Consider the following 26,695-nt stretch of genomic DNA (forward strand, 5'->3'; position numbering starts at 1 on the left):
ATTACCTGAAGTCCTTTGAAAAATAAAATTGCCTGAATCCCACTCTAGACAAAATTTTGATTAAATCATTCTGAGTTATGACTTGGACGATAGAATTTTTAAAATGTCTCCAGATGATTTTGATACACAAGTTACTCATTCTATGACTTAAGGAGAATACCAATGCCTGTGCCTCAAACCAGACTAATTAATTTTGAATCTCTGATGTTGGGACCAGGAATTTAGTATTTTACATACTCTCCTCAGATAATTCAAATAGGCAGCCAAGCTAAGAAACAAAAAGCCAAAGAGTAAATGGTTCTAAACTTGATTAAAGATTACTGATGCGAGATTCTTATGCATTAATTGCATATGTTATTTCCTTGTTCTTGGAAGAGCGTCACTACTTTCTGGAGGATGATGATCATATGTGCATCCCTCCAGTGAGGAGAAGGAAAATGGCACTAGGTCTTGATGCTAGAGCAGTCTCAGTCCCCATTGAGGATGTGATTCAGTATTCTCCCAGAACACAGAGTGGGAGCTCTTGGCAAGACATTCACTGTTTTGATCTTTCTCATATATGGCCATTTTTAAAAGCAAAATAAATGACCAGACTCTAACTTTTCCCAACACAAGAATTTTTGCCCACAAGTCCAGATCAATATTCAAAATAACTGTTAATTAATAACTTCTCATTTTTACTACTTTCTACGCAACGTGAAATAAAATAACTTTTTCAAATTACTCTGTCATTTGCTTCAGGAAAGACATTTCTGATCTTTGTGTGTTGCTAACTGAGATATAATAGAGACTTTGAGAAACAGACCACTTTTCTCTTTATATTAAGGTGGATCTATTCATTAGGGTCTCAGCATCCCTGTATGCAGTGGCACCTATAGGAACAATGGAACCAGCAAAAGATGCTTAAAAATTACTGTGAAGCGTGGGCATAGAGAAAACTTGGGATATGAGTGAGAATATAGACCCAGGATGGATTCTCAGATTTGTGGTCAAAGGTGAATGTTTTATGAAATGGAAGCACTAAGAATGGACATGTAGTGGGTGTGAGGACAGATGCATATATGAGGTTTTGATTGGATGAGTTTGGGGTATTCTTTAAATCCCCAGGAGGAAACACTGAGTGAGCATAAAGATGTGCACAAATGCAGAAGACAGGCTGGACATCTGGGAGCTGGAGACATAACGATGTAACTGCAGCTTTGAGCGTGATTTGGTGGAAACCTGAGGGATTCTGTCTAAATGTTGGAGGAAGAGAAGGATGAGAAATGAAACAGATACAGCATTGAGGCTGATAGAGTGATGGCACAGGCCACACATGTTTGGAGAAAGGAGAAATAGAGCAGAGAAAGGCAGAATCTGTCATCCCTATCTCTTCCTGCTCCTCAATGTCCCTCTTTCCCTCCACCCAGCACTCATAAGATAGGAATTTCTCCAATAGACCATGGCATAGACAGGATCTTTCTATCTGGGATAGAACTACCCCCAAGATGTTTTCAAGATGTCTCGAGTCTCTCAGAAGGCAGAAATGGACAAATAAAGTTTATTTTTTTAAATGTTTATTTTATTTTTTTCAAATAATTTCTGATAGTTTCTGATTCATATATGTTCTTCCAGGTTCACATGTGCATTCTAGATTCTCATAGCACTGGCTTCTGGGGTCTCACTGGCAATACATTGTTTTACCTTCTAGCTGAGAAGTTCAGAAGTATGTAAGATCTGCTGCCGTGAAGGAAATCTCTTCTGCTGTATTACTTGTTTGAGCTTCTTTCATGGGGACTGTCACCTCCCACCTGTGGAAACTGAGAGGTTTGTGAGATGCAGCCCCGGCTCCCTTTAGGGACTTTTCCTCCTGTCACCCACACTCCCCCTGCAGACTTCCTCCTTGTGTCCAGATGGGGAAGAAGCAGGGTTGAAGGTGTGGGGTCCAACGGTATGATCCTGGGATCTGTTTAAAAACCTGTGAGCTGGAAGGTAATGTTTTCCTCTTTCCTCTGGAAGGCTGAGGCCGGTAGCTGGGTCTTTGCCTACATACCATTACTGTCCTTTTCAGAACTTTCTCAGCGTAGATTCCTGTTCACAGGAGTGGAAATGACAGTGGTTTATGTTCTGTACTTATTCAGAAATGGCAGGAAACATGGACTTTTTGCCATGTTCTCAACTGGTTTATTGAGGCCCAAGAGCCCAAGGGTTAAGACCTAATCTCTGGCACTCAGGCCTGGTGGGCAGGGCTCCTTGTGCTCCCAGCAGCTCAGACAGGGAAAGGAGAGCCCACCACTCACTCTGACACCAACCTCTACCCCCTCAACTCCTGCTGCTACCCTTGATGGGAGGAGGGTCATTGGCTCAGACCCCACATGCAAGTCTTGGGGACTCTAGGGAGTATCCCCTTCATTCTCAGGTTGTGCCCATTGGCCACTCCTGAAAAGAAAATAGTGGCAGCCACAGGGACAGTGGCTGTTTCTGGGGCTTCACCTTGCTCACCTATGCCGAACCTTTCAGGAGCTCGTGGCGTTGCACCTTGTGCAGGGTGAAGGAGTGTTCAGGAAGTCAGCAGTCTGCCAGGGAATCTGAGGTCCTGGCAAGGCCGATGGGGCCTGAGTCGCAGCTGGTGAGTCAAATTCAAACCCCAAGATCGCTCCTTTCTGCTTGCATGTGAGAAGTCAGCAGTCACAGGGTGGGAGGAGGGCAAAGGGAGTCTGCTCTTCTGACCAGATCTCAACCATCCTGAACACTCACCAGAACCTGTTTGCAGAAAAGAAAAAAAATCAGCCATTACATGTCTATTTCCTAGAGCCATGCCTGTTTGAGGAAACTTCTGGAAAACTAGTGTGGCCGTGACTCTGCTTTGCATGCATATGGGCTCATGCTCTCTAAGCTGATTTCATTCAAATTCTTCTTCTCTTGTAGAAATGTGAGTTCCTCCTCTTGATGTTCTATTGCCATTCAGAGAGCAATGGTTTTCAGAATATTCAACGTGATCACTATGTGAGTAGCAATAACAAAACATTATTACAGACCTCCATAATGTTGTCTGACCTCGACATGGGCTCTTGTGGGATTGGTGATCTGAAAGGCATGGGAGTGAGAACACAAGATGCTGTTTTTCTCACTATGTATTTCAGCTGGATTTTATAGGGATCCACAGAAGGCAGACATTGTACTGTATCAGAAATCCTCTCAATATTATTTTTTTCATCAGAGAATAGAGAATTTTCAATGCATGGCAGATTTTTTGGTGATGGATGAAATCAAGAAGAAGCTAAGTGAGCGGCGTTACCTCAATGTGATGGAGTTTATGCAGGACGTGCGCCACATCTTTTTGGTACACAGGGCTTCTAAAAAGGTAACTGGGTTTCCCTGTTTCTATTTCATTTTCTTTTCATTGAGTCACTTTGCTCTTATTTTTTAGAGTAGGGAAATTTTTATAGTTTATCTCATCCAATCATAAGTCTATAGAAGCAAGGGATCCAAAAGTGAGTGAAATTTATAATTCAAGATAGAGCGTCACAGGCCCCTGAGAGCTCATTCCTCTCCTCAAAGGCAAGAGGTGCCCATTGAGAACAGTGTGTCCTCCCTGCTCCAAACAAACTGATAAGAGAATTGCTTCCTAAAGTTATATTGTGTTCCTTATCTCTCTCCAAATACTCTCAAACTTCTCAGAAATTTCAAACTCCAGGTTCCTTTGCATGTAAATGTAACAGACAGAAATAGAAGTGACAACGTGAAAGGAAGATAACTAATTATACTGAGACATCTGTGATATTTGATTGTTACACAGACCTTAGATTACTTTTCCAATTATCACTAAAGTAAAAAACCCAAACCAAATGAGTAAGAGTCCCCAAGTATGGTAATGATTTTTCATTTTTGACTAGATAACAGTAAATAATCATGCACTTAGGACAAAGAAATTACTCTTAGGTACATGATTTTTTAATCTTAACCTGGTTAATGTAACTTAGGGTTTTAGGAAAAAGTTCTGATCATACTCAAATTGCAAGGTATCTAATGACACTGATAATAAATGTCATTATTTTTTTCTTTTTTTTCAGTGCAATAACTTTTGCTGGGGAATTAGACAGGAGGAGAAATTTGAGCTGAATTTCAAGCAAGTGTTTGCTGTTCAGGAAACAGAACAAAACATACAACAAAATTAAATTAGAAAACAAAATTAGAAGTTCAATAAAGAAGAAGAAACTATGTCACATACAAGGGAGCTCCCACAAGACTATCAGAAAATTACTCAACAGACATTTTGCAGATCAAGAGAGAGTGGATGATATACTGAAAATATTGAAGGAAAATAATTGTTAAGGAAGATTAGTACTCAGCAAAGCTGTCCTATAGAATTAAAGGAGAAATAGAGCCATCAAAGGGAACTTGAGAAAGTTCATTACCACTAGAACTGCTTTATAAGAAGTGCTAAAGGATGTTTTTCTAGCTAAAATAAAAGGAAAGTAATTAACATTGCAAAAACATGACCTGAACTCTCATCTATACACAGTTGGGTGCCCTTTCTTCCTTTGTTACAGGCACTGGGAATTTAGAGCAGGTAGGAGGCAGAGGGAAGGTTGTGGCCCAAATCCCTTGGGAAGAGATGGCTGCCTAGACATGTCCTTGAAACAAAACACCAGATTCAAAAACCATAACTCAACCTCCTTCTTTAACAAAGAAAAAAATACTCTTCAGCTTTTTGGCAACAACTTTTATATCTCATGTATAAACGGTTTTTAAGTATTAACTCCAACTGAAATTCTAAAATAAACCATGTATTTTCTAGGCATATTACTTGTTCTGTTATTTTTGTTTATGAAACAAGCCCACTCTAAGTAGGTGTGCATGTGCTCTTGTGATCACAGAAGTACATAATGTACCTAACATGGCTTATGTACCTCCTAACGGACGTGCCTCTGATGCACGGCACAGAGGCATCTCTCTTCCTTCGTGGGCAGGGACTCAGGGGCACAGCAACCACTGCCATCTAAGAAACCAGAAGCATGCTGGGCCTGGGAGTGGGCAGGGTTGGTCTGCATCTAGTGGGGATGGAGAGTTCTGTTTCTGATCTGCGGAGTGAGCTCCTACCCAAACCATTGCTTGCAGAGAACAAAAACTGGGTGAACCTGGAAGTAGAGTGAACCTCACTAGCAGCTAGCAGATGTGTTCTGCTTAGTATTGCCTGACTCTGAGAGCAGCCACAGGCTTGGGTGGGTGGCTCAAACTTTGGTAGAAAGTTCTCTTTTTTTCTGGCCAGCAGAGTCAGGGAAGAAGCCAGGGCAACCATGCTCACTGGGAATGAAGGGGGAAATCCCAGAAGGTCCAAAGTCACCAAGAGGAGCCTCAAATTCTGTGTATAAACTCTGCAAGTATCCTGACATGAGTTCTAAAACAATTGCCAGGCAGAAGGTGAGACAGATGGGGATCAAAATACCATCTGTCTTCCTGATAAAAGCGGGATCACGGGACACGGTTTAGATGGGTGCCAAAAAAGAATTCCTAAGTCTGAACCCAGAACAAGGCTTAGCTTCAAGGTCTCAGGCTGCTCCAGTCAACCACACGTATTCCCCACATCCCCAGGCCACTGTCCCTGTGCACTGGAGCTCAGAGGAACACAGAGCCCTGGCCCCTCCAGCAGGATGAGCCCAAGGAGACCCACCAAGGAGCAGACTCACCTTCACAGAGCTCCAGCCTCAGAGTCTTCCCAGGAAGAAGGGAGGGCGGGGAGTGGGGGCGGGGGGGGCAAAGATGTGAAAGCCCAGTGCTGAGTATTTACGTCTGTACTTTCAGTTTCTGCTCTGCTGACTGATGGGCCCCCTCCCAGAAGGGGACATCGGTGTGGGGCCTGAGTGCTCCCACTTTGGTCCCAGGTGCCCCTCCTCTCCATTTCTGCATCCACGGAGGTGCCAGGTCTTCATCCTCTGGGCCAGTGACTGCTGCTGCTGCCAACACTCAGCATGGTGGTGGCCTAGGCAGCCTATTGCTCAGGGATGAGGAGAGACAGGGGACACTAGAAAAGGTTGGTGTCATTGGTGTCAAATTCTGTCTGGTCCCCAAGCACCATGGAGGATGGGAGCAGAGGACAGCTGTGCTCATCAGAGGCTCTGCTTACTAGTTCTTCTACCTCCCAAGTGAGAGAGGAGGCATGATAGGGAGAGAGAGACCCCCCCCCCCCCCCATGTGCAGAACTTGGGACACACTGAGACCCTGTGCTCTTGTTAAAAAAAAAAAATGTTCTCATCAGTGTCTGGAATCTATCCAGATTTGATGTTTGTTTCTTTGGGAGAAAAGAAAAGACACACATGGAGAGAGGGTAGATCCTTCCTCTCTGTGTTAAATGAAATAGGTTGAGAACCCTTATTTACAGCCAGAGGGAGTGGGGCTCAGGGGAACAAATGTGGAAACCATCGCTCTCAAGAATGTTGCTTCTCCAGTCCTGTTTCTGAACATTGAGACCTAAAGAGTTAGGTCTCTGCACCCCCTTACAAAGTTGCAACAGGTGAGGACAGTGGCATTTACAGGTGTTTTTCATGTTTTTGCACAAGCAAGGGGACTCCTGGGGGTTGGTCCTGCTCCTCCCCTGGGGTCCTCCTCCCCTGGCCTCCAGATCCCTCCTTTCTCTCCTTGTCCTTCACTCCTATTGCCACATGTCCTGATGTCTGAGGAACCACCCCCCCCCCCGCCCCATCCCCCCACCCTCCTAGGCTGTAGGAGGAGGGAGACAATGTCTGAAAACACTCAAAAAGTTACTTTCACTTCTCATTTCCCCGTTTGGGTGGAGCCTTCCCTGGGTGAGTTCACTCACTTCCTGCCCAGGGATCAGCAGCCACAGCAGACCCAGGCTGGGGAGACTGGAAGGATTAGCGGTCCAGGCAGTGCCCAGGGCAGGACGATGGCCAGTGGGGGCAGCGACCTCAGCACCAGGTCAGTCTCTGTCTCCCTTCCTTCAATTTTCTCGCTGGCTATGCTGCTGCTTTAGTGTGTGTCATTAGACACTCGTCTAAACCTTGATGTCCGTCCTGCTTTACAAGAACACTGGTGTGCAATGTAATGGAATACAGGAATACCAGTGAGGGAATTGGATCTTTAAACTGCAGAGGGACAGCTGCTGGTGTGAGTGCAGCTGCCACAACCCACAGGACCCTTGTCTTATAGCTACTGCTCTGTTGGCAGCTCATCTGGACTCCGCTGTCGTTTCTGATACTTTGAGACAGTGACTTGTTATTTTCTCATGACGTCTGAACCCTCTCATTTCCCTCAGGCCCTCTCTGCTTTCACCTAGGTTGTTTCAAAGAGAGTATGTTAGAAAGTATAAAATTTGGGGTGCCTTGGTCTCATACGTGACCTGGGGAGGGGCCAGCCTGGGCTTATTCCCGAATCCGTCTAGGGATGTGGGTTCTTCCCCCAGGGATCTTGATTGACTGGAGTAAAAGGAAGAGGAAGGACAAAGATGTGAAAGCCGAGTGCAGGCTGAGTATTTACATCTGTACTTTCAGTTTCTGCTCTGTAACGCATTATACCTCTGACAAGGAAAAGGCTATTAATCCTGTCTTTCTCTAGTAATGGGTCAGTAAATAACATTACTTAATGTGTTTAATTGGATGTCTTTTTAATACAAAAGAAATGCATTACACAGTCTTGATCATAAAGTTTTGAATGACATGGATGTATGTAGAGGGAAACATCCTATTTCACCAACCCACCCACTGCAGCTTCCAATCCTGGTCCTGTTGAGTGTTATGCAGAGAGAGGATAGTATTTTATGTCTCTTTCTGCATTTACTCATATAACTTATTTTCCTATGGAAAACATTTCTGTCTTATATTTTAAAGATAAGGTTACATTGTATATACCATTCTGCATTTTACATTTAAAAAATTAATATTAAAATTATTAGAGGTCTTTTCATGTTAATAAACATATGGATCTACCTCACTCTTAACAGTTGCATATTACTCCATGGAACTGATATTTAAACCATTTATGTTCTTTTCAGTTGTTCATTACCAAAAAACTGCGATAAATAACAATCATATATTTATGTTTTTGCATATATACAAGTATTTGTCTTGTGTCAAAAACCAAAAGGTGAAATTGTTGAGGAAAAGGGTACTAATATTTAATTGTTTATGGATCCTACCAATTTTCTTCCTAGTGGCTGAACCACTATATTCTCCTACCACCAGCTGATGTGCTATCTCTCCACATCCAGACTTCACAGAGGTGCTAGACTGGTGGTTCTCAACCTTCCTAATGCCGCGAGCCTTTAATACAGTTCCTCATGTTGTGGTGACCCCAACCATAAAATTACTTTCGTTGCTATTTCATAACTGTAATTTTGCTACTGTTATGAATCATAATGTAAATATCTGATATGCAGGATGTATTTTCATTGTTACAAATTGAACATAATTAAAGCATAGTGATTAATCACGAAAACAATATGTAATTATATATGTGTCTTCTGATGGTCTTAGGCGACCCCTGTGAAAGGGTCATTCAACCCCCAAAGGGGTCATGACCCACAGGTTGAGAACCACTGTGCTAGATAAAGGGATGCATCCTATTCATTTGCATTCTCAGAATACATGGGCAGTTGAACATGGTTTTGTGTTTCTTGACCATTTAAATTGCCTGGTCTCTCATTGCTGGTTTATTTTTGACCAATGTAATCAGTTGAGGTGATTATCCTTTCTGTAATGATACGGGAGAGTTTGCTATGTAGTTTGAACTTTATAAATAAACTTCTTTATAAATATACTTCCTTTTAACTGTTTTATGGTGACTTCTATCTTATTAAAGCTTTTAAATTTAGAGTAAAAAATTATTATAGTACTGATTTTATAAGATAGATGCACCCTTGTTATTACAAATAAATAAAAGTGACGAAGAAAGTTACTGGTGAATTCCAGACACACTATCTTTTACCATAGTTCTCCTGTTCTTAAGGTGGCAGATTCAATTATACCTTTACTTCAGGGAAACTTTCTTCTCTGCTATCTTCAATATATATATATATATATTAAATTTGGGGGCAAAACTTTTCTTCCATTGGTGCAACTTTAACCTTCACAACTTTATCTGTCCCTAATAAATCATCGCTTTAGGATTTTACTTTGTTCTCCATAATGGTTATCTCAAACCTTTTTTCTATGACAATTATTTAATTTTTAATAGTTATTGTGGTTTCTTGTTATTACTACATTTTTAAAAATGTTGAATGTGTTAGTTTCTTTATTCCCCAGCCAAAAACCACTACCTATATCAAGTCCAGATAGTCAGCCTCTAGCTGTGTCCAGAATTGATACAGCTTCCTCAGGGCAAAATGACTTCCCAGCTTTCAATAACACTCTGTGTTCCCTAGACCTCGTCATAATTGTTGCCATTTCTGAATGGTGAGCCTTAAGGTAATTCTACCCTGCTTTTCAGTGACACTTGACATGGTTTCTTTAGCTTCTTGGCCTGAAAAACTTGACTGCATATCCTGAGGGGGGAACTGACTGTGTTGGGGTGCTTCACTCCAGCCTTGCATGACCATCACAATCTTAATCTGTCTTCCTTGCTCTCAGCAGAAGTCCTTGTCCTTGACCAAGCCCAGATTCTCATTCTCTGCTTTGTAACTAGTTTTTTTCATTTTCTTTTTAAAAAATTTTTTTTATTGATTTCAGAGAGAAAGGGAGAGGGAGCGAGAGATAGAAACATCAATGATGAGAAAGAATCATTGATTGGCTGCCTCCTGCACAATCGGGGATTAAGCCTCAACCCGGGCATATGCCCTGACCTGACCAGGAATCAAACCATGACCTCCTGATTCATAGGTTGATGCTTAATCACTGAGCCACCACAGCCAGGCTTAATTTTAATGGTGTCTTTTAAAGCACAAAAGTTGAAATATTTTTTTATTCTAATTTATCAAGCTTTTGATCTTATAGCTATCTTTTTGTCTAACCCAAAGTCACAAAGATTTTATTATGTATATATATTTATCATATAGATATATATAATATATATATTTTTGTCAGTAATATTTGTCAATATATATATATATATATATATATATATATATATATATATATTAATTCTCACCCAAGGATATTTTTCCATTGATTTTTAGAGAGAGTGGGAGAGGGAAAGATGGAGAGAAATACTGATGTGAGAGAAGAACATTGATTGGTTGCCTCCTGCACCTGACCAGGGCTCAGACTGGGGCGGAGCCCGCAACTGAGATATATACCCTTGAGCCAACCCAGCTAGGGCAATGACACTTTTTAAAAAATATATAGGAGAGCTCTAGCTGGTTTGGCTCAGTGGATAGAGCATCAGCCTGTAGCCTGAAGGGTCCCAGGTTTGATTCTGGTCAACGGTATGTACCTTAGTTGCAGGCTTGATCCTGTCCCTGGTCAGGGCACATGGAGGAGGCAACCAATCTACATGTTTCTCTCACATTGATGTTTCTCTCTGTCTCCTCCTCCATTCCACTCTCTAAATATCAATGGAAAAATGTCCTCAGGTGAGGATTAAAAAAATAAAAATAAAAATAAAGCTTTATTATTTTTTACTTTTGTATAGGACCAGCTACAGCAATTTATGTTCACACCAGCAATGAATGCCTACTTCTCTGAATCTTCCCCCTTGCTGCATTGTCCCTTATGAAATTTTTGCCAGTCTAGTGGATGATAAGTGGTTCCTCATTGATGTTTTAGTTTGCATGTATTCATGTATTTGTTGGACATTTTAATTTCCTTTTCTCTAAGTGACTGTTCAGGTCCATTTTCGTTGGGGTTATATGTCATATTTCTTAAACAGACTGAAATCTTTATATATTAGATATATTAAGCCTTAGACATGTGTGCTGAAAATATTTTCCTACATTCTTTTAATCTCACTGATTTTTAACATTTAAACCTATTAAGTCTTCCTCTACTCTTGTAATACTTTTAATTGCTTGACTTAGATATTTGTTCTGTCATATAAATTAATGAATTACTATAGCAAGTTTCAATGGTATTACAAATGTCAGAAGGATAGCCCTAACTGGTTTGGCTCAGTGGATAGAGCTTTGGATTGAGGACTGAAGGGTCCCAGGTTTGATTCTGGTCAAGGGCATGTACCTTGGTTGCAGGCACATCCCCAGTAGGGGGTGTGCAGGAGGCAGCTGATTGATATTTCTCTCTCATTGACATTTCTAACTCTCTATCCCTCTCTCTTCCTCTCTGTAAAAAATCAATAAAATATATGTTTAAAAAAAAAAGTCAGAAGGATTGACATTTTTAAATTGCTATGTTTTCCTAATTGGAGGTACCTTCTACATTTCCATTTATTTATATGTTGTTTAATTTCCTTCAATAAGACATTATAGTTTCTTTCATATAGGTTCATAACTTTTAGATGTTTATAAGTATACTAGTGGCCTGGTGCATGAAATTCGTACACATTAAAAGGGAATTAATTAGAGGAAATATTTTTTTTAAAATATATTTTATTGATTTTTTACAGAGAGGAAGGGAGAGAGATAGTTAGAAATATTGATGAGAGAGAAACATTGATCAGCTGCCTTCTGCACATCTCCTACTGGGGATGTGCCCACAACCGAGGTACATGCCCTTGACCGGAATCGAACCCGGGACCCTTCAGTCCACAGGCCGACACTCTATCCACCGAGCCAAACCGGTTTCAGCTAGAGGAAATATTTTAATATTGCTATTTGCCCTTTCTCTATAATAGAAGTGTCAGAGATTAAAGAAAATTAGTAAAATGTACATGAAAATCTCCCTCCTGTCAGAGTCTGGGGCATGCCACGGGACCCACAGTCAAGTGCCTGCCCAAATGCGAGCGTCTCGAAATCACACCAGACCCAGACCCAGCTGACCCCACCCTTGTCAAGCCCTGCTGGGCAGGGGGTGCAGCTTTAGGTCCCCTGCCAAGCTCTACTGGGTGGGGGGTGTGGCCTCAGGTCCCTGCTGATCTGTCATTAAGGCGTCATGGTGTGATGACCATTTGCATATTAGCCTCTTATTATGATGATGTATGTGTATTTACTATTGTGTTTGCAGTATTATTTCTTTTCAATATATGTTGTACATATAATATGTTAGTTTTATGTACCTGTTTTGCTTTTTATTCAGGCTCCTCAGCTAATTCCTTTTCTAGTACTTAGGGAATTTAGTTAGGCCTCTATAGTTTCTCCATATATAATAATCCTTACTAATAAAAGCCTAAGTGGCTATTCACACAGTGGGCGCATGCAGGTGGGTGGGGCTGGGCTTGACGATGTATGTGCAGCATGAAGCCTGCCTGGGAGGCAGGTCCCCAGACTCCACGAGGAGAGGCCTGCCTGGAGGTCCGGCGAGGTCTGCCTGGGGGTCCCGCCTCCTCCTGGCTCTGTGTGGTGAGGCTCAGTGTGGCGTGGAGGTGGGACCCCGGCTCCAGCCTACCTCTTTAGGGCAATCCATCAAGGAGCACCAGATGGGTGGGTGGGGCCTACCTCTTTGGGGCAATCAATTGTGGGGTTCCTGCACTGTGACAGGGCACAGGCCAGGCGGGGGACCCCCCCCCCCCCGCCAAATGCACGAATTTTGTGCACCAGGCCTCTAGTCTATATATATAAAAAGGCAGTGACCGTGATGACCGAAATGACCATTTGACCAGTCACCATGCTATGCTAGTATAGATGCATAGACACAGGTAAAGTCTATGAGTGCACTAAGAATTAACAAGAGAAATGCTTGTCTTCACAGAGCTCACACTGTAAGGTTAGGTCAGGGATGAGAATTCAAAATTGCCACCAGCACAGACCTGAGGTGCCGTTTCTCAGAATGGCCAGAGATACACCCTGTAGCGGACTCGGGTCATGACTGAAGGGCAGGTGCGGACATGAAGGCGGGGCCATTCTGGATTTCCCAGAGGAGCCAATGGCTGCCTAGGAGGCGGAGCTTTTGACGCTGACTGGTATAGAAAACGACCAATCAGAACAAAATCTGGGTGAACTGTGATGCGCTTTTTACACTGACTGGCATAAAAACTGACCAATCAGAACAAAATCTGGGTGAACTGCGAAGGCAGAATCTAAGTTGGGGGCTGAGGAGGGGTTTTTAGGGCAACAGCTGTTTGGTGTAAGGTGTAAGAAAGTGGTTCAATTTTTTAATGACCAGTTTGGCAGTATAGTGCATATAGCTAGCTATCTTCCAAATATCCGACTTCCTTACAGACAAAGCCATGGTGGTGGGGGCAGAGGCAGAGGCAGTTAGGGGTGGTCAGGCGGGCAGGAGAGGGCAGTTGGGGGTAAGATCAGGCTGGCAGGGGGTTAGAGGCAATTAAAATGTTTTCATAAAACATTGCAAATATGTTTGAGACAAAATAACTTTACAATGGCTTTGATCATGACAGGCTTGCATTTTTCAATAATATTATGTCTTTCTAATCCACTATGCTTCATTTTATTACAGTTTTGTCTATTGCTTCCATTCTATTTGTTCTAACCTTTACTCAGGACCACTTATTTTAATTATGTTGGTTCTTCAAGCCTATCTATCCCTCATATATTAAATGTTAGTATATATCAAAACATTGATGGCCATTTTATAATGGTATCCCTTCTCCCTAGTATGTCTGCACAAGATGAGGACATAGAAAACAAACGTATCAACGACATTGCACTCATATACTTCAAAAAATATAAGGTGGATATTTCAGGTGCAATAAAAACAACATTTCCTTTCCTGGAACTTCTCCGTGACCATGAGTTCATCACCAATGAAATGTATGAAGTAAGTGAGGTTTATTATGTCACAATCTGATAAAACAACCCCAAACTAAGTTATACTTTGATATCCTGGAATTAAACGTCAGAGCATAACTGGGCAACTGAGGAGTTGCCTGTGAGTGGAGACCTTCCCAAGCACTGCTATTAAGTGTTCCTATGAGGTCAAAAGAGAGAAGAGAAGCAGTCATTACTGGAGATAGTCCTGATTCTGACTGAAGGAACGGGCTCCGTGGTGCACCCTTGGAGCTGGGCGAAAAGCACTGGAGATAGGCTGGATCTGAAGTGGGTGTACAATGCCTTCTAGAAATTATATATACAGTATAATATAAACTAGAAATTAAACATAATATTAATGAATGGGTGAATAAGTTGAATGAATTCATTTAATAAAATAATAATTGACATAACATTTCATTTCCATGAACATCAATTTAAATACTTAATACAAAGAAAATTAAGATCCACAGAGAATTAATGTGGGACAAATTTGAAAGTAGACGCTTGCTATTCTTTCAACAACAGTTTCCTTTCTGGTTTCCCCCTTTTCTTTTGGTATTTCTGGAGTCTTAGAATTTAGGTTAATTTTAGCGAACGATGTAGGTGGAGATATAGAGATGCAACTCTTCACTTTCCCTATGCATAGGCTTTCTCTATGGCAAAGCTCACAGGAGCTTCCAGGCCAAGTCAGTCCTGGGGAAGGGACAAGGGTTATCCAGTCAATAGAATAGCATCTCATCACCCACTAAGTCTATTCCTAAAACATTTAGCCAGGCCCTGAAAGGGCTACATATTACTTAACTTGAAACTATTTTTGTTCTTCCTAATGGCTCCTTATTCCATCTCATGTAAACAAGGTTGAGGAGCTCAGATTCACAAATGGGTGTTTTCTAGGAGGAAGGATTTAGTTGTTCCACTTAGTAGCCACACAACTATAGAGAAATTCTAAAACTGTATGTGAGAAGATACCTATGTTGGGAACTTACAATACATTAACAATAACATTGCTTCTAGGGCTTTTCTGTAAGTTGGAAATCTGTATTTATGTTTTCCCCATTCACTATTTTTAAGAAATCTCAAGAATCTTTTAAAAAACGGTTTTCTGTACATGAAGTCATATACGATGTTCTCTGTGAACTGGAGAAGAAATTTGACATGTCTCTTCTGGGAACTCTGTTCAGCAGGACCATCATGAGGAATTACCCCGATTTACTTCGCATTTATAGAATATTCAACAAAGGTAATTAGGTTTATTACCTACATTTTTATGTCCCGGGCCAATTTATTCCCACAGGTATGTATTGAGTGTCTACCATGTGTCACACAGGATGCTTGGCAGTCTGGATGTAGCAGTTAAGAAAACAAAGATATCATGAGTCTCTCAATGCTTATGATATAATGGCTAGAGTACAGACACCCACCTAAAGGTCTGTTTTCCTAGGCATTTAGAGTCACAAGACTACCAGGGGCACAGGGACATCTGATTTACTTAGAAGGACAAGTGACAGGAAACACAACATCTCAAAAAGGTAGTATCAGTTGCTCCTCCCCCATGGGACCATTTGCAAGTTTCCATACAGCAGTCCACTAAGTTGACTACAACCCGCCTCAAGTAACAGCTTAGATATGGGTGCAGGATCTGCCCTGATTTAGCCACATAATGCCCAGGGGAGTCACTATCTCATGGAACAACTCTGTAGTCATAATTTTCAGAGATTGCTCAATGGACAGTTGAGTTAACAAGAGTTGCTATGTTGAATGAAGACAAAAAATGGATTATGGTTCATATTTACTCCCTCCCAGGCCACATGCAATTTACCCAACTACAGTCACTGGTCATTTTTAACTCTAAGCTTAGTAGTGTTGGCCTACTAACTCAGAAGAAAGACCACCATCATCAGGTATCCAGATTAATGAGCAAGAAAATTAACTCAAATTCAAATTTGCTCTTGAAGAAATAGAAATGTTTTTATTAACACATTCTTCACAAGAGGTGTGATCAACAATCAAATAATCAACCCTAACCTGTTTGGCTGAGTGGATAGAGCATCGGCCTGCGGACTCAAGAGTCCCAGGTTCGATTCTGGTCAAGGGCATGTACCTTGGTTGGGGGCACATCCCCAGTGGGGGGTGTGCAGGAGGCAGCTGATCGATGTTTCTCTCTCATCAGTGTTTCTAACTCTCTATCCCTCTCCCTTCCTCTCTGTAAAAAATCAGTAAAATATATTTTAAAAAACAACAACAATCAAATAATCAAAAAAACAATTGCTCTGCCAGAGATGGGTTTTGATACTATACAATACTACGGGTTTGATTCTCTACTTTTTCCCTGAGAGACATGATTTCTTTTCTTTTTTTTTTTCTTTTTTTTTTTTTTGGTTCTTAGTAAAGAAGGTGTCCTCCAATAATTTTTGTTTGACTTGCCTAGAAAATTTTTTCATTCTATATATTTTTGGTCTCAAAAAGATTTCCATGCAATGCTGGAGAATTGAAAAGAAAAATGATATGAACTGAGGAATGAGATGATATGGGAGCAAGCATAAAGAGTTAAAGGGTCTGTGTATCTGCAGAACTAGGACAAATTAGATTAATCTCAGAGAGAGAAGCAGATTGTGGGAGTTTATTCAAATGGGACAAGAATAAAAAAAAGATTTTGGAAAGTCTGGCTTCAAAAATTAAAAAAAATTGATGTTATTTACCACACAGTAAAGAGATAGTACAGGTTTATAAGTACAGCTTTATTGCCCTAGGACAGTGATGGCGAACCTATGACACGCGTGTCAGAGGTGACACGCGAACTCATTTTTTTGGTTGATTTTTCTTTGTTAAATGGCATTTAAATATATAAAATAAATATCAAAAATATACATCTTTGTTTTACTATGGTTGCAAAGATCAAAAAATTTCTATATGTGACATGGCACCAGAGTTAAATTAGGGTTTTTCAAAATGCTGACACGCGGAGCTCAAAAGGTTCGCCATCACTGCCCTAGGAAGTACCTGTGCCATCAGCCCTGAGGCGTGTTGGCTAACTGCTTCCCTCCATCTCTTCCCCAGGCATCCTCCAGAGACCTGCACCAAGGACTATTGGTGTATTATCTTCCTCCACATGTTTTCTGGGCTACTTACATACAGGGGCCATGGGCTGGTGCTATGTTCTCCCTCTTTTGGCAGCCTTCCAAGGTCCCTGTTCCAGGCCTCTTGGGATGTCCTCCTGTGCCACAAAATTCAGTCCCTGCTTGCAGCTTCAAGGAGTATCCTTCCTTTGTCCTGGGATCTCAGTCTGTCCAGTTGTTCCCATGTGCTCTGGCTTCTCTCTTTGGAAAGCAGTCATCCTCCTTGACTCAATTGAGCCAAAACCTTCTCTTGTCCAGCCACATTTTTAAAGATTTGGAATTTTGTCCTCTTTTATACACATAAACCTCTATAGGGTCTTTGTTTTCCCCCTAAGGAAATCCCTGTTTTTCCTCTATGGTTAGAACAGTTCAGCGAACACATTTCAAAATAAGCAGTATATTATCTATTTATTTATTTATTTTGGCCTTTTTAAAAATTGTTTTATTGCTTAAAGTATTACAAAGAGTATTACATATGTCTCCTTTTTTTCCCACCCTTAACAATCCCCTGGCCTCCCCTACCCCCCAGTGTCTTATGTCCATGGTTATTAAGCAGTATATTATTTATTTTGATATGTGCTTTCCCAGCCAGCTGAAATATTTTACATGAGTAACAAGTCCACAATGCTGCCACAGCTCCTTTACCCTGACATTCAAGTGGTTCCTTTCTATGTGGGAAGCATAAGAGCTCCTTTGTTGGTTTTTCTCTTTCTGTCTCAGGAATGAAGAGAGAACATTACCAATAGGAATGGGACCCACTGAGCACTGAGTGATCCAAGGAGTGGAAAATCCTAAACATGTAATTTCAGATGATTCCCATTCCGTGAAGATCTCTAATTGTCTTCTTCTCTTGCCCTCTCTTCAGTGATACCAGAGATAGAATTCCTCTTAGAAAGTGATGGAGAAGAAATCGAGGAGAGGCCTAATGATCAACAAAGCCTGGAACAAGGTGATTGCAAACAGATAGAAACTGATTCTCTTCTGCTAAGAAAAGGAGAATGGGAAGTGGGCCTGAGTTCTGAGTGGAGTCTGGGAATCAGGGAAGACCTGTTGAAGAGCCTAGAAAAGGAAGGGAGGGCTGTTTGTATGAGAGTCTGACCAGGGGCTGATCCTAGAGGAAGAGCTATGACAAGATACCATTATCCCAAAAACCAAGACAGAGGATTAGGAACCCAGTGTGTCAAGAAACCAGATTTAAAGACGATTCTAACCTGGAAGTAATTATGATTTAGAGAGATCCTGCTGGAAAAGATTCCCTATGGCTGTGGGTGACAAGATGAGTGTGAAGCTGTGAAGGGCTAAGAACTATGGGCCCAAGGTCAACATTAGAGAAGGTATCCTGGATGATGACAAAGGGACTGATTTAAATGCGGGAGATGCTGTTCAGGAGCAGGAATATTCAAGGAGATGGGCAATCATATAGGGAGAGAAGAGAGGAAGCGATGAGATATGCAAGAGGGGATGTGGGTATTTTGAGAGATGAAGAAAAAGGGGAAATTAAAGGCAAGGAAAAGGGTTAAAGGACACAGTAACAACAACCGTATTACTAAGAACTCACTTATAGACGATTTACTCTGGCAGTTGTGGGCTTAGTGCTCACAGCTGCCCTTGGGGGGAAGTATCACTTTCTGTCCATTTGCAGAAAAGGAGACTGAAATCTTCGAGGCCATGTATGTAGTTGGCCTGAGGTCAAATGAGCAAGATGAACCAGGCATTCTGAATCCAGGGTCAGTGTGCCTAACCCTATACACAGCCAGATTATTTCACGGAAAAGAAAGAAACATGAGTCAAAAGTAGGGAACTGTGCAGAGAGAAATATACAGAAACAAGAATACCAGGAACTGGAGGAAGTACAGGAGAATCAGACTTGAACCTCATATAAATCCAACAAGACAGAGAAATAGACATGCTTAGGGAGGGTGTAATGTGAAGTGGGGTGGGACAAGGAGATATGACTTTGTAGAAAGTCAGGTAAAGTCACCAGTCAGGGGTAGTGCTGACAACAAAAACAGGTTTCCTAAGTCATGGATGACAAGAAAATCCATCTCTGGTTTCTGAGTGGCTTGTGGATGAGCTCAGTGAGATGGCCTGGCTGAGGACAGGGGGCAGCTCTTGGCAAGAGATGAGTAGGATCCTCCCGGTCCAGATGGGCTCTGTATTGATACCTGGGGGAGGGGATCTTGAACTCCTACTTTATAAAAGGTAAATGAGATTAGGGGAGAATGTCACAGCCTATACTTCAATTTTTGAAATAAACCTCTCATTTCTTCTCACAGGAACTGGTGATACTTCTTATCAAAGAGTGATGTGGTTAGGCCCAGATGCCTGTAATTACAGAGGTCTGTTCCTGTTTACTCTTCTGTGACCCTTTGCTTTCTTGTCCCATCTGGCAGGTGTTATGGTAGGAGGGCTGCTTCTTTTTAGTACTAATTGCCCAGAATAGTCAGTCTTTGCATTGGCAATTTTGCCAAGGATTTATAGATAACGGAGTCTTCATTTTTCTGGTTGCCTGGGAGAGTCGCTCCTTCCATACTCCTGAAATGCACTTGCGCCATCTCCTGACAGCCTGGGCCTGGACCTAATGCCAATGCACTTGGCTTCACAGTTTTCTGCCTCTGTCTTGCTTGAATCTGGCTGCAGTCTTGCTTTCACATCACAACTAATGGTGGCCAGCACTGCAGTGAGGGTGATGAGTGTGTTCCCCCTAGGTCAGGGTCTCTCACCTGTTGGGTCCCTCACACAGGACCATGGATGCCATGTGCTTCCTAAGCAAACCCTTTCTCATCATCTCTGAAGCAGCAGGCTTGGAGCTGTTCTAAAAACAACATAAAAGTCATTATTACGTAGTTTATACTGGGATGTCTTATTTAAGAAAGGATGTTCTAAATTAGTAATACATTTTTATAAAGGAAAAAAAATCTTTCAGAATGATTTTGAAAGCACCATTATATTTTAGCAAATCACATTTTGTCAAAAAAGTTAATAAGAATATTAAATATCTAACATGCGTCAATCCATATTCTTAGCAGTTCATCTACCACAGCAGCTGATGGGAATAGGAGATGTGAGAGGAAAGAATCGGAATGAATAATGAGCAGAGGGCTTCAATGTGTGCGCGCGCGCACAGGATGTTGGTTTTGGGGGGAGGAGGAGGTGATATTATAAGCCAAATGATGCACAGCAAACCACCAATAAATGGGCGGAAGAGCCTGACTCAGTTGGGACAGTTGACTGTGACCAGCACAGGCCAGGGAAGGACTGTGCTTCATGCCCCACCCTCAAGAAGAGGCTCCAAGAAACTGTGGATGTGGCACAAACCATGCACCAGGGCCAAGGTTCTATGTTAAAATTGTGGGAATTAATATTTAAATCATCGTTACATAAATTACTTTGCTTAGAAAAACAGTACTATATGGAAAAATCCAAGCTGCAATGAAAAATATTTACCTGTTCATACACTAGTGAGGTTTGTGGGAACAGAGTAGGGTGGGTCAATGGAATAAAACATGAGCAGAGGAGGCTCACCTTGGGGAAGGGGGTATGCTGGCCCTGGGTGGTTTACTCAGGGATTCATTCCTTATGGGTTTCTGCTCTGCTCTGCTCTGCCCTCTATCTCTGGCCACAGACTCTGCGTACTTGCTTGTCATCTCCCTTGCTACTGCTTCCTGCTGAGCTCCTCACCTGGGTGACACCAGCAAGAGAGTAGATGTGGCCGGGGCGGGCGGGGGGGGGGGGGGGGAGGTGTGAGGAGCAAGAGAGAAGCATGGTATTTCCCCATTACAGCCTCGGGCAACAATTCTGGCATTGGCTACACCTCTCATGACTCTACCTCCCACCAACCAATCCAGCCATGGTCCAGCTTCTACCTAGCCAGTGACATATGAGCTCACCCTAGATCGCTCCCATTCCTTCCTGTTGACTAGTCCTTGGGTTGCCAAATTTCTGCGTTTGGAATTGTCAGCTCTACCATCAGCTGTATAACTAATCCCCTGGATTAAATTCCCTCTGATCCAAAAGCTTAGAGAGCTTTGTATTTTCCTGTTAGATTCTAATTGATTCAGGGAGTGACTAAAATATCTATGAATCTAAACGTGGTCTAGATACAGCTCAACCTGAACGTGGACCCTTAGAGCTCCGCCATGACACACCAGAGATAAATGCAACTGAAACAGATACAACCAGTGACAATAAGGATGCACTAAAAAGCCAACAATCAAATGAACAACGTGCCCAAGAGTCTAAGACAGCAGGTAAGACTGAGTGACTGGGTTTGATGTGTGTGGAGGGGAACTGGCAGGTGGAGGGATTTGGTATTGTGGGTTAGGCACAGGGAAGACTATGGTGATGATTGAGTGCTAAAAAGACAAATATAAAGAAAGACAAATTAGATGTAGAAAAGGCATTCACAATTCACAGGAATAATTAAGAAATAGAAATAGAAAAGAAGAGCGTAGAAAACATACTATTAACAAAGAATGGATAAACTGAAAAATCAGGTGGGTAGCAAGTCCCCATCTATGGTGAGGCCTGGAGAACCTGTGTCACGTTCAAGGAGGATCTCACTCTTGGCAGCTTCTTGTATCCTGCACAGCTACAGTGCTTCCCCGTAGACCCTGCTGGGCCACGGGGACACTGATAAAAAAAAAAAAAAAAATAGAGAGAAAGGGAGTAGGAAGAGAGAAAAATACAGAGGGAAATAATAACAATAAATAGAAAAAAATTGGGGGAGACACAAAGACAATTATGTTGAGAATAAATAAAGGACAATGAATGAAGAATGGTCATCTATGTCTAATTTGAGAAGTCATCACAAGGAAGGCATAAAGGGGTGTTCCCAACACCATTAAGAAGGAAAGGTGTCCACAAAATAAATTTTTTAAAAAAAGGCCCTGGAACCCATTCAGATAAAAATAGGCCTTTTTCTCCAGAAAGTAAAACATCCAAAGGTAAGAGAGGCACAGAGAGCCTGGCTGGTGAGGCTCAGTGGTTGAGAGTCAACTCAGGAACCAAGAGTCATCAGTTCCATTTCCAGCCAGGCACATGCCCAGTAGGGGTGTGTGCAGGAGGCAGCTGATCCATGATGTTGCTCTCTCATCAATGTTTCTCTCTATCCCTCTCCCTACCACTCTCTCTAAAAATCAATAAAAACATTTTTTTTTTTTAAAAAAAGAGAGGCACAAAGTGTCGAGTAAGACTCCCTCCACGTTCTGCGTGGAGTAGAGTTCGGTATCTGAAAGAGGAGCTGCACAACAAATGAGAGAAAAAGACACGAGGTAATTTTGCAATATTGGAGGACCAGGTGGGCAAGTCCAACTCAAGGAGAGGGACTTCGTGCTCAGGCCTCACCAAGCTTTTATTGATCTGGGATGCACCCATAGCATAGCCCTTAGGCAGGTGACCCCCTAGTAACAAGCAGACTAGCCCACCAGCAAGGATTTACATAATAATAAATGGGGGAGTAGTTTCAGCTACCACTGTCTGGACAAACAGAGGTGGCACCACGCCTAGCTCCAAACTTTGGGAGGGCTTCAAAGGCACCTAGCCTTCAGGGGATTCTCTGTCTATGCTTATCAGATAGTGAAGGCAATAAACTGTTTCCCACACAAAGAAAGGACAAGGTTGAGCAGCAAGAAAGGACAGGTCTGGGGGAGTTTTCCTCTGCAGTGGAATTACAGGAAGAAGGGCTTATTGATTGTCATGAGGGTGCTCACTGCCTTAGGGGAGGCTAATGAAATTCTTCATTTATTACAATTTTGTCCAGGAGCAGAGCTACTCCACCATGGAAACAAAACCAGTTCCTGCTCTGTAGACCCAGTGCATATAAAGGAGGAAAAGCCATGTTTAAATTCAGGAGTTAAATCTGAAGCCCAAGCAAGGACTGACTGTAACCAAGTGTCTGACAGTATAGGTAAGGCTGGCTGAAAGAATGTGTGATGTGAATCCCGGAACCAGTCAAGGGTCTGGGACATGTCATCAGGGCTCATGGAGACAGTCTTGGTGACCTTGGTTAGAGGTAGAAAGGGGAGGGAACAAGTGCCTTATACAGGGATTCAGCAGGAAAATTTCCCCAGCAATTGGCAAAAAATATCAAAAACAGAAATGGTAAATGTAAATATTGATATCAGAGAGTGTATTTCGATATTCAGAGAGAGGAAGATATTGGGGTAAGAGTTAAAGGAAAAGGAAAAATTTCAGAGAACCAAGATATTCTTGAAAGGAGATTAATAAAAACATTTACAGAAAGACAAGGAGAGGTGTAAAGAGATACCTTTGCCAGAAATCAGCATAATTAGCAAAAATGAACTGAGCCAAGAGACTTTGCTTGGGGTGATGGGTGATTGACGCAGTGTGCAAATGATGTTTTATTGAGCTGTACACGTGAAACCTATACGGTTTTGTCAACGAGTATCACCCCAATAAATTAAATTAAAAATAAAATTAATTAATAAATAAAAATATATAATTTGATACCATTTTTAAAATTTAAGGCTTTATGTATGTGTACTTCTCTCTGACCCATCTTTCTAGCTAATAAATATTCAGACATGTTTGGAATGATACAAAGAAAGAATGAAAAAAAAGAGGTAGAATGAGGGTGGAGACAATAGGTATAAAGATAGTGGAGGTAAGAGATAGAGAGAAGATGGGAGTTGAGGTAGAATGGGGGTGGGAATAGCAGGCAGAGTGAGAGTGGGGGTAAGAAAAGTGCTTCAGGTTACACAAAGCAGTTCTCTGTGCATGAACTTCACCATCTTTTTGGTAGGTTCTGAAGCAACCTGCAGGTCATGCACATCAGGCAAAGACCAAAGGGATCTGAGTTAACTTAGCTTCTAGGTCTTCCTAGTGATCTCATGTAGGGTTCTCCACTCAGTGGACTCATGGCCCCACTCTGGGACATTAGAGGTTGTTTCTCCTTTGTGCAGCGATCAACAAGAAGGACTTCACTGAAGGAGCTGGACCCTCCAAAGCTTCCACTTCAGCATTGAAAAGGAAAACTGGTAAGGAGGTGGGAACTCAGGGCTTGGGGTGCAGGAACCTCAATTAAGAGCTACTGTTTCCTGAAGCATCAATTCTGAGTTCATCCTATACTACGGATCTAGTTTATCTTGGAATCCCATTCTCTGTGTTTATTTTACTCGACCTTTTGGGATGTGCAAGTTAATAAGAAATTATTATATTTATATTTTTTAAACATGAAGACTATTAATTCATAGGTATTGTTAATTAACCTATGCACCCATCTATTGATTATATAGTAGAAATAGGCTAGCAAAGTAGTGAATTTATTTAAAAACTAATTCTATGACTATAAATGGTTGGATTTATGCAGTGATTTCTATAGAGAAGAGAAAGCTAAATATTTCTTTATTGGAAGGTCATATTGCCATCTGATCACAAAGTTTGAATAGTGTCAAGGGTCACGTCCACCAGCTCTTCTGTGTTAGCAGAAATGGATAAGGTGTTTTGAAACCCAAATTGTTGATTTTTAGAGAGTTCTCCAGCAGGTCATGCCATATAGAATGACTTTTCAAAATACCTTTGCAAATAGTGTCTTACTTTTCTTCTTTACAACAGCCATGAGGAGTGAGCAGGATGGCCATTGTTACTCTTGTTTCTAAATGAGAAAACAAAATCACATAAATGTTTCAAGGTCTTCCACAAAGTCTCATGGAGATAAAGGGAAAAGAAAAGACCAGCTTCTTGGATTCTGGGTTTTTTCCTTTGTAAAGCTGGAGCTCAACATAGTTATCAAAATGTTGTTTCCTCAATCCTGTGTGTAGCATGAGTAGTCAAAAAATCTACAGGCCTTTAGGGCACAAAGTGGTGATTGATTTTCCCTTTCTTCTTCCTCAGAGTATAGTAGAAACATGTCTATTTAGGAAAACCCACTAGGAAATGACCCCCCCCCCCCCGAAAAAAAAGATATTACCTTGTCTTGAAGTTACAACAGAAAACTATTATAAATCATATTTTTGTTCTAAAAGTTCTCTATATTTATTAATGTAAAATGTAAGTTTCCTTCCATTTTTAGAGAGTGTACATTCTGACTTGTGGCTTAGTGTAGGCAAAGTGCTCCGAAAGGTGGTCCCAAAATAGGTCTACCGCTCAAACACAAGAGAAGATTATTTCAAGGAGCACCAGGAGGTAGAAGTGGCTCTCTATCAACTCTCTTCTTAACACGAGATTTCCAAGGTCTCCCCACAAAGAAACAGCAGGTGAAGGAATTGTGAAATGACAATAGAAGGGTAAGAGGTAGAAGAGAGAGGAGTGAAAGAAGGTAAGATTCAAGCAGAGCACAGGCGCTCTTTGCCAGTGACTTCCTGCTCTGGGGATAGGAAATGGGAGCATCACTAATCTACAAGGCGGGTGACTTAAAGGGATGGACCAAGTGCTCTGTGTGCAGGCCATGGTATACATGGGTTTTGATGATTTTTCAAGTTATGTTAGGGAATTATTAGGGAATTCCATGCTCCATCGATTCCTTGGTCTCATACTGAGATACCTAAAAAATCCTATTCCTTGTTCAATGATCAATAAACTAGATCCCTTAGAATCAAGCAAAGGAGGAGAGACCCAAGAAGCCACCTGTTTATAACTCTAATTTGTATCAGATAAGATTATATTTCTGGACAAATATCCAGAGTCTAAATCCAGAGCTCTGTGTTTTGGATGAAACTTTTTTCTGAAATTCTCTATATGCATTGACTCATTACTTCTTGGATACAGTTTTAAGCATTTAACTTTTTCAATCCTATTGGGAAATTGTAGGAAGCAAGAGGCATTATAAGTGGTTGTTCAACTGGATAAATGTATTCAATTAACATATTGAAAATGTATCAATAATACACTAGTAAATAACAGCCATTTTTACTATGCACTGTCATATCTATTAATGCTAAAGTGTTCATATTCTTTAGAGCATAGAGTGAGCACACTATCTGTTGATAATATTGTCATTACTGCAAAACTTAGATCGTCTTCAAAGAATAATCTGTGCTAACATTATTTACTAATGGAAAAAATGGTTTAAGACCAACTACTCTCAAACTTAAATGATACTTAAACTATTGACTTACAGTTTGATTTTTCACAGGGCTTTTGTGAATACAAGTTCATTTTGTCTTCACAAAAAAATTAACAGGGAGATAGGGTAAGTAGGTTATCCCAGCATTAACAGTGGAGGAAACTGGAGATAATGTTTGAGGATCATTTATTTATTCACATGGAAAGTAAAATGGAGAGCCAGGCAGAGCCCAGCATTATGACCCTGAGCACTAGAACTGGGTACAATTGAGAAAAAGAGAAAAATGATAATCTCAACATTGGAATTATCACAAACCCTGCCTGTTGTGTGAGTTGCGATAGACTATGTAAGACCACTGCAAACAAATACTGTTCTCTCTCTCTTTTACTTTATAGAGTCCATTGATTTCATAAAATCACCTACATCTAGAAAAATACTTTGTAAAACAGGTAAGAGCAAGCAAATAAGAACTTTTCATGGTTACAAATGAACAGGATTTTTCTTTGTTTTTACAAAAGGTTCTATTTTTTTCTTATTACCTTTATACTAAAATACAAATTTGCTTTAATTTAATATTGTTCATATTTTAATTTTTGTATTTGTAATGGCTGGGACAATTAAATCTAAAGAGGTCAATCACTCAAACTCAATACAGTTTCAATTTTTTTCTCAAGTAAATATTCCAAAGGGTTCTAGAAGGTGAAAGAGGGAGGAACACTATTTCACTAAGTCATTCTAGGAAGAAGTCAAATGAGAGATCTGCTTTCTTCAATTCCAGGTTCCTAAGACCACCTTGGGAAA

At 41.2% G+C, this 26,695-nt stretch overlaps 2 protein-coding genes across 6 annotated transcripts in view; both read left to right on the top strand.

Moving 5' to 3' along the window:
* Positions 1-4,784, top strand: part of LOC308522696 (nuclear body protein SP140-like protein) — a 46,223-nt gene extending 41,439 nt beyond the window's left edge. For both annotated transcript variants that reach the window (XM_081096224.1, XM_081096225.1), the window contains 5 exons: positions 1,691-1,806; positions 2,500-2,608; positions 2,908-2,985; positions 3,200-3,343; positions 4,053-4,784. In XM_081096224.1, coding sequence (XP_080952350.1) covers positions 1,691-1,806; positions 2,500-2,608; positions 2,908-2,985; positions 3,200-3,343; positions 4,053-4,157 — 552 coding nt within the window. In that variant the 3' untranslated portion in view covers positions 4,158-4,784. The remainder of the gene's footprint in view (positions 1-1,690; positions 1,807-2,499; positions 2,609-2,907; positions 2,986-3,199; positions 3,344-4,052) is intronic.
* Positions 4,785-6,806: 2,022 nt separating this feature from the next.
* Positions 6,807-26,695, top strand: part of LOC308522699 (nuclear body protein SP140-like protein) — a 44,177-nt gene continuing 24,288 nt past the window's right edge. For 3 of the 4 annotated variants that reach the window (XM_081096228.1, XM_081096230.1, XM_081096231.1), the window contains exons 1-9: positions 6,807-6,918; positions 13,598-13,760; positions 14,825-14,993; positions 17,735-17,818; positions 19,146-19,208; positions 20,970-21,119; positions 22,631-22,777; positions 23,793-23,867; positions 26,290-26,343. In XM_081096228.1, coding sequence (XP_080952354.1) covers positions 6,887-6,918; positions 13,598-13,760; positions 14,825-14,993; positions 17,735-17,818; positions 19,146-19,208; positions 20,970-21,119; positions 22,631-22,777; positions 23,793-23,867; positions 26,290-26,343 — 937 coding nt within the window. In that variant the 5' untranslated portion in view covers positions 6,807-6,886. The remainder of the gene's footprint in view (positions 6,919-13,597; positions 13,761-14,824; positions 14,994-17,734; positions 17,819-19,145; positions 19,209-20,969; positions 21,120-22,630; positions 22,778-23,792; positions 23,868-26,289; positions 26,344-26,695) is intronic. The other variant, XM_081096229.1, reaches the window with a different exon arrangement.

The sequence above is a fragment of the Myotis nattereri genome (genome assembly GCF_964212035.1).
Source record: "Myotis nattereri genome assembly, chromosome: 7".
In the NCBI taxonomy this organism is placed as follows: domain Eukaryota; kingdom Metazoa; phylum Chordata; class Mammalia; order Chiroptera; family Vespertilionidae; genus Myotis; species Myotis nattereri.